The sequence below is a fragment of the Poecilia reticulata genome, chromosome 10, assembly GCF_904066995.2.
Source record: "Poecilia reticulata chromosome 10, P_reticulata-male-v2, whole genome shotgun sequence".
In the NCBI taxonomy this organism is placed as follows: Eukaryota; Metazoa; Chordata; class Actinopteri; order Cyprinodontiformes; family Poeciliidae; genus Poecilia; species Poecilia reticulata.
The window spans coordinates 16,840,930-16,853,428 of NC_088839.1; the positions used below are offsets into that span (position 1 = coordinate 16,840,930).

A 12,499-nucleotide genomic window follows, 5' to 3' on the forward strand; every position below is an offset into this window, starting at 1 on the left:
ACCTTATTTATTTAAAGTGGAAACAGCGGTACGCTTCTATTTTTTATTTTTGTATAAATATTGGAGTGTGCTCAGTCCACTAGGTGTCAGTGTCATCTCAGCATAAATTAATGAGTTGGCCCTGCCCTTCACAAAGGTTTTGTTCTAGTCACCAGAAAGGAGAGCATACTGAAGGAGAAAAAGTGGTTGCGCTGTATAAAATTGATATGATGTAAAGACTTATGACGTTATAGTTCCAAAAAAATTTGTGAACGTACAATGTGCTTGGAGAACCTGTGAGAAGAGTTTTTTTTTTTCTTATTACTTGACATCCCTGAACTGGAATGATGAGAAGAGAAGGACAAAGCCGAGGATTACAGGGTTGTTGGTTTGCCGTCAGCGTATCTTTGATGCTGGGCTGCTTTCCGAGGGTTTCAGCCCAGATAAAATATTCAATTCCAGAGGAAGTAAAAGTGGGATCTGTCGTTGGAAATATCGCAAAGGATCTCGGGCTGGACATCAACACACTGGGAGAAAGACGATTTCGAATTGTTTCGGGAATAAGAGACGGTCAGTTCGAAGTCAATCAGAACAATGGCGTATTGTATGTGTACCAGAACATAGACAGAGAAACTCTTTGTGAAAACATTTCGCCTTGTTTGATGAATTTAAAATTAGTAGCTGAGAATCCCATGGAAATACATTATGTTGCTATCGAGATTTCTGACATAAATGATAATACACCGACTTTTCAAGAGAATGAAAAAAAAATTGAAATTTCTGAGTCTACTCAGCCAGGCAGACGCTTCCAGTTACCAACTGCTCGCGATCCAGATGTTGCTGTTAACACTATACGTGTGTACAAATTAAGCCAGAATGAACACTTCGGTTTACAAATTCGAGACAGGGGAAATGACAAAGTACCACATTTAGTTTTGCAAAAACCTCTTGATCGGGAAAAACATAATGAACACAAATTGATTCTGACAGCATTAGACGGCGGGAATCCTCCAAGATCGGGAACTCTAAATGTCACAATAACTGTCCTCGATTCAAACGATAATCATCCCGTCTTCACACAAGAAGTATACTCAGTAATACTACCAGAAAATGTAAAAATGGATACGAGGGTAATTACTGTTAATGCTACTGATCTGGATATTGGTTCAAATGGAGAAGTTGAATATTATTTCGGTGGTGAACATGACCCTCAACTACATGAAATGTTTAGCTTGGACAAAGTCAGTGGTGAAATAAGAGTAAAAGGAGTCATAGATTTTGAAAAATATGAAGTTTATAAATTAGAAATACGTGCAAATGACAAAGGAACACCTCCTATGGATGCAGACTGTACCGTCCTCATCAACGTGCTGGACGAAAATGATAACAAACCTGAAATCGAGGTAACATCTCTTTCTAAGCAGGTTTCAGAGAGCTCCAGACCTGGCGCTGTAGTTTCTTTAATCAGTGTTACAGACAAGGATTCAGGTTTAAACGGTAAGGTCATATGTAGTCTTTCAGATGACGTGCCGTTTGATTTAAAACCATCGTTTCAAGATAACATGTACTCATTAGTTTTAAAACAACATTTGGATCGAGAGTCAGTTTCGCATTATGACATCACTATAACAGCTACTGACAGTGGTCAGCCTCCTCTATCTACATTTAAAACTTTGAGTATTGATGTGTCAGATACAAATGATAATGCACCGCAATTTTTACATAATCCAATTGAACTTTATCTGACAGAAAACAACGTCCCTGGGAACCCAATATATTCTGTGTCTGCATCTGATAACGACCTGGTCGAAAATTCAGCTGTAAGTTATCATTTAGTTAGAGAAGAAGGAAGCCAATCCAAAATTATTGCATTTTTAAACGTTAACTCAGAAAATGGAGAAATAAATGCGCTCAAAAGTTTTGACTTTGAAACTCTAAAAACTTTCCAGTTCCAAGTTGTCGCCACTGATTCTGGGACTCCGTCACTCAGCAGCAACGTCACAGTGAACGTGTTCATTCTGGATCAGAACGACAACGCTCCAGTCATCCTGTATCCACTCAGCTCCAATGGTTCTGCTGAAGGTGTGGAGGAGATTCCACGTAATGTGAACGCAGGACACTTGGTGACTAAAGTCAGAGCCTATGACGCTGATATAGGATATAATGGCTGGTTGCTGTTTTCCCTGCAGGAAGTTACTGACCACAGTCTGTTTGGTTTGGACCGCTACACAGGACAGATCAGAACACTTCGTTCATTCACAGAGACAGACGAGGCTGAGCATAAACTGGTCATACTGGTCAAGGATAATGGAAACGTTTCCCTCTCAGCAACAGCTACTGTGATTGTTAAACTTGTGGAGCCAAAAGAAGCGTTTGCAGCTTCTGATGTCAAAAGCGCAGCAAAGGATGACGAGGATGATCATGTGACTTTTTACCTGATGATCACTTTGGGCGCAGTTTCAATTCTGTTTATCATCAGTGTCATCGTGCTGATTGCAATGCAGTGCTCCAAATCTACAGACTATACTTCTAAATATCTGCAAGAGCCTAATTATGATGGGACACTGTGTCACAGCATCCAGTACAGATCTGGAGATAAACGCTACATGTTAGTTGGACCCAGGATGAGCATAGGATCTACTATAGTACCTGGAAGTCATGCAAACACACTAATGCTGCCTGACAGGAAGAGGGCATCTGAAGAGGTAAGAGATGGAAAAGACATCTTTACATGTCTTACAAATGTTTGACATTCTATAAATGTATATACAGTAACTCCATTATGAGTGCTTACTTATGTTGCTTTTTTTTGATTTTGCGAATTGCCTACAAAAAACACATATGGATTGTTTTGAGTAAAAATTCAGCAAAATTCACCATTTTATTATTTATTTTATTCCTAATGTTCCCTTCACGAGAATAAGCACTGAATCCCAGTCGGAGCGGTCTTTTCAGCACTTCCGTCTGGTTTGCAGTTTTCGTGCTTCTTATTTTTACTGGCTTGTTTTTAGCTGATTAGCATAAATCGAACAACAAAAAAAAGGTAATTAGTCAGAGTCCGACATAGCCTATTGTTTAATTATAGAAATATAAAAATTTTCCTCCTCATGAAAGCTTCCCAGTGTCTCTTGCATAGCTAATGATGTCTTCGTTTTTTTTTCACTTTTTTGTTACACGTTGCTTGTCGATAATTGCTTAACCCAGTTAACTTTACTGCTATAAGAAAACAATTTTTTTGGTTCATTTTTTTCTGGTCAGTTTATGTTTTTTTTTTTTTTTTTTGAAGCAGCTCTTTAGAGCTCCACTGTATTGATTTTTGCTTCCCAATTTGTGTAGCAAGATATTGCATTTATTATTTCACCATTCCAAAGTACCCTCTAGGTGTCAGCAGTATTCTAAGAAACCAGACAAAACTCGCTCCAGGCGTCTTTTGTTCCATCCGAAAGGAGGAGGGAAGGCATCAGATCTGGGTTTGCCTCTCGATTCCACTAGGCTTTGTATTTAACCATTAGAAGCTGTCGTGGTCATCTACATATAATGCTCTAGCTTATTGTTGTCCTGCTGCTGGATAATGGGAACCGGAACTCCGAATCAAATGAGGAATTACGTCTGGTGTGCTTTTCACTTGACCATACTGCTGTTTGTTGGAAACCGGGTTTTAGCAGAAACAAGATACTCTGTTGCAGAAGAAGTGAAGGATGGTACTGTTGTGGGTAATGTCGCAAAGGACCTCGGCCTTGAAATGTCTTCTCTGAAGTACCGTCGGCTCCGTGTGGTGTCGGAAAACGAGAATGCATTTTTTGAAGTAAACCAGGACAACGGGGACCTTTATGTTGTTCGGAAAATCGACCGAGAGGAGCTTTGTCGGGGAAGTGGCGCATGCTTAATGGAACTGAAAATCATAATAGAAAACCCTTTGGAAATACATTACGTTGTAGTCGAAATTAAGGATGTAAATGATCACTCCCCCGTCTTTCCAGAAAAAGAACAGAGGTTTGAGATAGGTGAACAAACACTGCCCGGAAGACGATTTCAATTGCACGCTGCCCGTGATCCCGATTCTGGATCTAACTCCATACGTACGTACACACTGAACTCAAATGAGCATTTTGAAATAGATATTCGTGTGAGCGATGAAGATAAATTACCGTTTCTGGTGCTAAAGAAGTCCCTTGACAGGGAACAAAAAAGTCGTCATTTGCTGCTCTTAACAGGAGTTGATGGAGGTAAACCTCCAAGATCAGGGACACTAAATATTTCAATTATTGTTCTCGACAGTAATGATAATCGTCCAAAATTTAGTATGGAAACCTATGAAGTTGAAATACAAGAAAACATTCCAGTTGGCACGTCAGTGCTAAGAATAAATGCAACTGATGCAGATGAAGGCACCAACAGTCAAATTGAATACAGCCTTGGAAAAACACTGAAGAAAAATGTCTACGATATTTTTGAACTTGATAAAATAACTGGAAATATCAGAGTTAAAGGTGCTGTTGACTATGAAGAAAATGACGTTTATAAACTGGATATTGAGGCATCAGATAAAGGAACGCCTCCATCCACTGGTGAGTGTAGAGTTATTGTAAAGATAAAAGATATGAATGATAATCCACCCGAAATTGATATTACATCTCTGTCAAACACCGTGTCTGAAGACTCAAAGCCTGGGACTGTAATTTCTCTGATTAGTGTAAAAGACAAAGATTCAGGTCTCAATGGAAAAATAATGACACGCATTATATCAGACGTTCCCTTTGAACTGAAGCCTTCTTATAAGGAGAACACATATTCAATTGTAACGAAAGGTTATTTGGATCGAGAAGAGATTACACATTATAATATTACAATAAAAGCAACTGACTATGGTGACCCTCCATTATCAACTGTAAAAACACTTAACCTACAAGTAACAGACGTAAATGACAACAAACCTCAATTCTCCCAAAATCCAATAAACATTTACCTGCCAGAAAACAATGTCCCTGGAACTCTCATATTTGGTGTCAGCGCTGCTGACAAAGACTTAAGTGAAAATGCAGCTATTTCTTATCGTATTGCAAGAGAAGGTCACCAGAACGGTGTCATATCCTTCCTTAGTGTAAATTCAGAAAATGGAGAAATATCAGCACTTAAAAGTTTCGACTTTGAAACGCTGAAAACTTTCCAGTTCCAAGTTGTCGCCACTGATTCTGGGACTCCGTCACTCAGCAGCAACGTCACAGTGAACGTGTTCATTCTGGATCAGAACGACAACGCTCCAGTCATCCTGTATCCACTCAGCTCCAATGGTTCTGCTGAAGGTGTGGAGGAGATTCCACGTAACGTGAACGCAGGACACTTGGTCACTAAAGTCAGAGCCTATGACGCTGATATAGGATATAATGGCTGGTTGCTGTTTTCACTGCAGGAAGTTACTGACCACAGTCTGTTTGGTTTGGACCGCTACACAGGACAGATCAGAACACTTCGTTCATTCACAGAGACAGATGAGGCTGAGCATAAACTGGTCATACTGGTCAAGGATAATGGCAACGTTTCCCTCTCTGCAACAGCTACTGTAATTGTTAAACTTGTGGAGCCAAAAGAAGCTTTTGCAGCTTCTGATGTTAAAAGTGCAGCAAAGGATGATGAAGGCAATGATGTGACATTTTACCTGATGATCACGTTGGGCGCTGTTTCAATTCTGTTTATCATCAGTATCATCGTGCTGATTGCAATGCAGTGCTCCAAATCCACAGACTATACTTCTAAATATCTGCAAGAGACTAATTATGATGGGACACTGTGTCACAGCATCCAGTACAGATCTGGAGACAAACGTTACATGTTAGTTGGACCCAGAATGAGTATTGGATCTACTATTGTTCCTGGAAGCCATGCAAACACACTAGTGCTTCCTGATAGGAGGAGAATATCAGATGAGGTAAGACTAATTTAAAGTCTCTAATAATGTTGGTATGCGGTTATTCGGTTTTTTTGTAAATATTTAATAGCAAAAAAAAACTTATTTTTTATTACATTTTTTATGTTTTTAGAAGAGATCATTTGCAATTTGAATGTTGTTGTTTTCAGTAGATATATCTGGTTTTGTCATTGTCTAAGATGCTGTAGATATAATTCTTTTAGGATTTTTGTTTTATAGTTACATTGTGAGATCCTATGGACCTATGTGATTTAAATGTTTTCTTTGTCTTGCACTGCTAATTCAAATTATTGCATTACCATAACATGCCTTCAGTTGCGGCACAAGCTTGTTGATCACACTTTCATTTAAACCATATATGCAGCAACAGTGTAACACCAAACACATGCTTGACATTGGACCCTGAGATGCAGGGTTGGGAACCTATGCTTCAAATATATCAAGCTCATTTCGCTGTCCATGGTGCTGCCTTGACGTGAAGCTTTTATAAAACACCAGTTCAAAGCAAACACTTCACCTCGAGTTAGTGATGCTTTTGTTAGGATATGTTACTTCGGTTGCTTTTTGTTTTAGTTTTTTAAGGATTGTTTTAGACTGAAGTTGTTTAAAATTCACCGAACTTTGAGTTGAAAGTAATTGTGTCAATTTTGGGGGAACCGTGTCGTTTGCAGATGGAGATCTCTGAATATTCGATATTGTTTTATCATTTCTCTGTTCTCATCAGACATTGTGTCTACTGATTGACTCACTAGGTGTCAGTGTTACATTAGGCAACAATTTAGCCTTCAATCCCAACAGGCTCTGCCCCTTGCAAGTTCTTTTTTTTTCCTATTTGGACAAAGACTGGTGATGAATTGGAAGTGAACCGCACGTTCTCCATGCTACTATCATTCTCGGAATCTTATCTTGGAACCAGTGGATTTGTTTTACGCAAAGGCAATTTGTGGACGGACATTTTTATGATTATGTCAACAGAGAGAAAGGATAAAACGGCACAATGATACACTGGTCTCGTGCTCTATCTTTGTTGCTGTTTTTCGGAAATACGGGGCTGATTTTAGCACAGATTAAATACTCCACATCAGAGGGGGTTAAAGTGGGAGCTGTGATCGGAAATGTGGCCAAGGACTTAGGCCTCGATGTCAGCACGCTGACAAGTAGGCGTTTTCGCATTGTGTCCGGAGCTCACGGCGCGCTGTTTGAGGTAAACCCGAACAACGGGATTTTATATGCTCACCAGAATATTGACCGAGAGCAGCTGTGTGACCGAAATATTGCATGTCTAGCTGATCTAAAAATTGTTGTTGAAAATCCACTTGAGGTCCATTATGTCACCGTCGAAATAATAGATGCAAACGACCATGCACCGACTTTTGCAGAAAAAGAAAAGATAATAGAAATAGCGGAATCAACAGCACCTGGGGCTCGCTTTCAATTACCAGGCGCCCACGATCCAGATGTGGGAATAAATTCAATCCAGCGCTATAAATTGAGTCAAAATGACAATTTCCATTTGGAAATTCGAGACAGAGGGGAGGATAAAATCCCCTTCCTGGTTTTACAGAGGCAACTCGATAGAGAGCAGAAAACAAACCACAGCTTAATCTTAACCGCTATGGATGGAGGGGCACCGTCACAATCCGCACAACTCAACGTTACGGTGAAGGTTCTTGATATAAATGACCACAGACCTATTTTTTCAAAAGAGGTTTATTCTGCCGTTTTGCAAGAAAATGCGGCAATAAATACGGTTGTAATAAAAGTCGAAGCGACTGATCTAGACGAGGGACCTAACGCTGACATAGAGTATGCCTTTGGAACTGATATTAATTCAGACTTGCTAAAACTATTTAGTTTAAATACAAATTCAGGAGAAATTCGTGTAAGCGGATTAATTGATTATGAGACGGCAAATGTTTACAAATTAGACGTGCAAGCTTCTGACAAAGGCCAGCCACCGATGACCACTGACTGTAGAGTGATAATCAAGATCCAAGATGTTAACGACAATAAGCCAGAAATAGACATTACATCTTTATCAAACCTGGTCCCGGAGGATTCAAAGCATGGTACCGTGATTGCTCTAATCAGTTTTGCTGACAGGGATTCGGGTCCTAATGGCAAAGTCCTTTGTCGTCTGACAGATAACGTGCCTTTTGAATTAAAACCATCATATAAAGAAAATATGTATTCATTAGTCACAAAGGCCAATTTGGACAGAGAAACGCTGTCATATTATGATATCTCAATAACAGCTAATGATTGCGGTGAGCCATCTCTCTCCACTGTAAAAACTTTATTCATTCAGGTGTCGGATGTAAATGACAACACTCCTGTGTTTTTACAAAACCCTCTTGAATTGTACTTAAGAGAAAATAATGCTCCCGGTAAATCTATATTTTCTGTAAGTGCGCTGGATAATGACTTGAACGAAAATGCTGTCCTGTCCTATCGGTTGCTCAAAAGTGAAGGGGGTCACAGGGAAATAACATCCTTTTTGAACATACATGCTGAGACCGGGCAAATATCAGCAATGAAAAGTTTTGACTTTGAAACTCTAAAAACTTTCCAGTTCCAAGTTGTTGCCACTGATTCTGGGACTCCGTCACTCAGCAGCAACGTCACAGTGAACGTGTTCATTCTGGATCAGAACGACAACGCTCCAGTCATCCTGTATCCACTCAGCTCCAATGGTTCTGCTGAAGGTGTGGAGGAGATTCCACGTAATGTGAACGCAGGACACTTAGTGACTAAAGTCAGAGCCTATGACGCTGATATAGGATATAATGGCTGGTTGCTGTTTTCACTGCAGGAAGTTACTGACCACAGTCTGTTTGGTTTGGACCGCTACACAGGACAGATCAGAACACTTCGCTCATTCACAGAGACAGACGAGGCTGAGCATAAACTGGTCATACTGGTCAAGGATAATGGCAACGTTTCCCTCTCAGCAACAGCTACTGTGATTGTTAAACTTGTGGAGCCAAAAGAAGCTTTTGCAGCTTCTGATGTTAAAAGTGCTGCAAAGGACGATGAGGATAACAATGTGATTTTTTACCTTATGATCACTTTGGGCGCAGTTTCAGTTCTGTTTATCATCAGTATCATTGTGCTGATTGCAATGCAGTGCTCCAAATCTACAGACGATATGTCTAAGTATCTTCAGGAGACGAATTATGATGGGACACTGTGTCACAGCATCCAGTACAGATCTGGAGACAAACGTTACATGTTAGTTGGACCCCGGATGAGCATAGGATCTACTATAGTGCCTGGAAGTCATGCAAACACACTGGTGCTACCTGACAGGAGGAGAACATCTGAGGAGGTAAGTTTAATAAATGGTTTGATCATTTTTGCTGTATTTTATTAAGGTTTTAGAAAAGAGAATATATTTTACTTTGTCATGGAAATTTTGATGTAAACCAAGTATTTTTTGCTCCATACTTACCAATTGTTAAAGAGTATAAAGGTGTTTTTGTGTTTGCTTGTTGTTGTTTCTTGATTTTCTGTTTTCAACAAAACCCAAATACAACCAACTCCACGTGGTTGTAACCATGTTTTGGTCGGTGCGGTCATTGCTGTCCAAGGTGCTAAAATCAAGCTGCTCTACAATAAGTGATTTACACAGTTTTCACTAGCCGTGGAATATTACAAAGGAACAGTGAACGTACAGACAGTAACTGAATGCGTGATTCAAGACACCCAAAGTCACTTCTTTTAATGTGACTTTATATGTACATATGTAAAAAATCATACAAAACATGCTTGTTCTCACTGAAAACCTGTGGGTGTCACTATCCGTTTGGAAAATCCTTAACCAATCCTTCCCACCCCTTTTCTTTTTTTGTCTCAGCGTATCGCATCAGGACAATAAGCCACACGACTCTATAAAAAAGGCTTTTGATTCTGAGAGCATGCTAAGCTTGAGATATTGCTACTGTCGTTTAATAAACTAACAGTCAACTGGGATTACACGTATCGCTGTATTAAGATGGACTGCTTCAGGAAATCTCGGAGAAGAGATGGCTTCTGGCTGGCTTTTTATTTTGCTTTGCTCTTTTTATTATGGAAAGAAGCTTCTGCTCAGATACGGTACTCGGTTCCAGAGGAGGTAAAAGGCGGAACTGTTGTTGGCAATGTTGCAAAGGACCTCGGACTGGATATCAGCTTTTTAACTGAACGCCGATTTCGTGTTGTACCTGAAAGTAAGGATCCTATATTTGAAGTAAACCAGGATAATGGAGCGCTATATGTCATTAGCCATATTGACCGGGAGGAGCTCTGTAAAGATAGCGGTTCATGTCTAGTAGAGCAAAAAATCCTTGTTGAGAACCCATTGGAAATGCACTATGTCTCCGTAGAAATTACTGATGTTAATGATAATTTTCCTAGTTTTCCTGAAAAACAGCAGACAATAGAAATAGCGGAACATACGCTTCCTGGAAGGCGATTTCAGCTACACAATGCTCACGATCCAGACGCCGGAATAAACTCAGTTCGTACATACACTTTAACGGCAAATGAATATTTTGACATAAATATACGTCAAAGTGATACGGGAATGATTCCATTTTTGATCCTAAAGAAATCGTTAGACAGGGAACAAAAAAACAAACACGAATTAGTGGTGACAGCTGTCGATGGAGGTAAACCTCCGAAGTCCGGGAAATTAAATATTATCATTATTGTTTTGGACAACAATGATAACCGTCCCGTATTCAGTCAGGAGATTTATCAGTTGTCAATAGAAGAAAATATTCCTCTCGGCACCACAGTGTTCAGAATGAATGCGACTGATGTCGATGAAGGCGTCAACGGGGAAATTGAGTATAACCTTGGAAAAACGTTATTGCGCAAAGTATTTGATATTTTTGAATTGGACAAAGTAAAAGGAGAAATTGTTGTAAAGGGTTTAGTGGATTATGAAGAAAAAAATTTGTATGAACTGGATGTTGAGGCATCAGACAAAGGAACACCCCCACTAACGGGTGAGTGTCGGCTGATATTAAAGATTTTAGACGTAAATGATAATCCACCAGAAATTCAAATCACGTCCCTGTCAAATACGGTATCCGAAGATTCAAAACGGGGGACAGTTATATCATTACTTAGTTTCTCCGATAAAGATTCCGGTATGAATGGAAAAATAATAGCAAATATAATAAATGATGTACCTTTTGAATTAAAGCCGTCTTATAAAGAAAACATATATTCAGTTGTTGTCAAAGATAATTTGGACAGAGAGGAGGTGTCACATTATGACATCCAAATAAAAATCACGGACTGTGGTGACCCTCCATTATCTACTATTAAAAGCATAAAAATTGAAGTTTCAGATATAAATGACAACATTCCTAGGTTTTCCTATAACGTATTACAAATTTACATACCGGAAAATAACGTTGCCGGAGGTTCAATATTCTCTGTTAGCGCCACAGACAATGATTTGAACGAAAACGCAGGCATTTCATACGGTATCCATAGAGAAATAAATGAAAATACTATAGCAGCCTTTTTAAACATCAACTCGGAAAATGGAGAAATATTTGCGCTAAAAAGTTTCGACTTTGAAACACTGAAGACTTTCCAGTTCCAAGTTGTTGCCACTGATTCTGGGACTCCGTCACTCAGCAGCAACGTCACAGTGAACGTGTTCATTCTGGATCAGAACGACAACGCTCCAGTCATCCTGTATCCACTCAGCTCCAATGGTTCTGCTGAAGGTGTGGAGGAAATTCCACGCAACGTGAACGCAGGACACTTGGTGACTAAAGTCAGAGCCTATGACGCTGATATAGGATATAATGGCTGGTTGCTGTTTTCACTGCAGGAAGTTTCTGACCACAGTCTGTTTGGTTTGGACCGCTACACAGGACAGATCAGAACACTTCGCTCATTCACAGAGACAGACGAGGCTGAGCATAAACTGGTCATACTGGTCAAGGATAATGGCAACGTTTCCCTCTCAGCAACAGCTACTGTGATTGCTAAACTTGTGGAACCGAAAGAGGCTTTTGCAGCTTCTGACGTTAAAAGTGCTGCAAAGGATGAAGAGGAAGATAATGTGACTTTTTATTTGATGATCACTTTGGGCGCAGTTTCTGTGTTGTTTATCATCAGTATCATCGTGCTGATTGCAATGCAATGTTCCAAATCCACAGACTATACTTCTAAACATCTACAAGAGGCTAATTATGATGGGACACTGTGTCACAGCATCCAGTACAGATCTGGAGATAAACGCTACATGTTAGTTGGACCCAGGATGAGTATTGGATCTACTATAGTACCTGGAAGTCATGCAAACACGTTAGTTCTACCTGACAGGAGGAGACCATCTGAAGAGGTAGGCAATGCAATTTATTCTCCTTTAATTTGGAAGCGTTTGCGGCATCCCCATCACTAGTGACCATATAAAAGTGTATACTTGTAGAGATTGGTTACGCTTCCATAAAGATATTTAAAAAAATTTGTTGTTTTCTTTAACTGGAGTTTGTTTTGTCACCAAGTACTGGAGTACGAACTATTCTGTGTAAACACACCTGTCAAGCAATTTCATGTTGGAGGTCTTTGGGAATTTCTGCTGAAACA

The 12,499-nt window shown here is 39.7% G+C and overlaps 1 protein-coding gene across 7 annotated transcripts in view; it reads left to right on the forward strand.

Moving 5' to 3' along the window:
* Positions 1-12,499, forward strand: part of LOC103471329 (protocadherin alpha-C2-like) — a 195,427-nt gene that overhangs the window by 13,954 nt on the left and 168,974 nt on the right. Inside the window, exon 1 of one of the 7 annotated variants that reach the window (XM_081611426.1) lies at positions 167-2,684. The exons of 3 other annotated variants lie outside the window; for them this stretch is intronic. In XM_081611426.1, coding sequence (XP_081467552.1) covers positions 324-2,684 — 2,361 coding nt within the window. In that variant the 5' untranslated portion in view covers positions 167-323. Of the gene's footprint in view, positions 1-166; positions 2,685-3,456; positions 5,906-6,742; positions 9,234-9,789; positions 12,255-12,499 lie in introns of those variants that run through there. 3 more of the 7 variants (XM_081611429.1, XM_081611439.1, XM_081611430.1) reach the window with 3 other exon arrangements.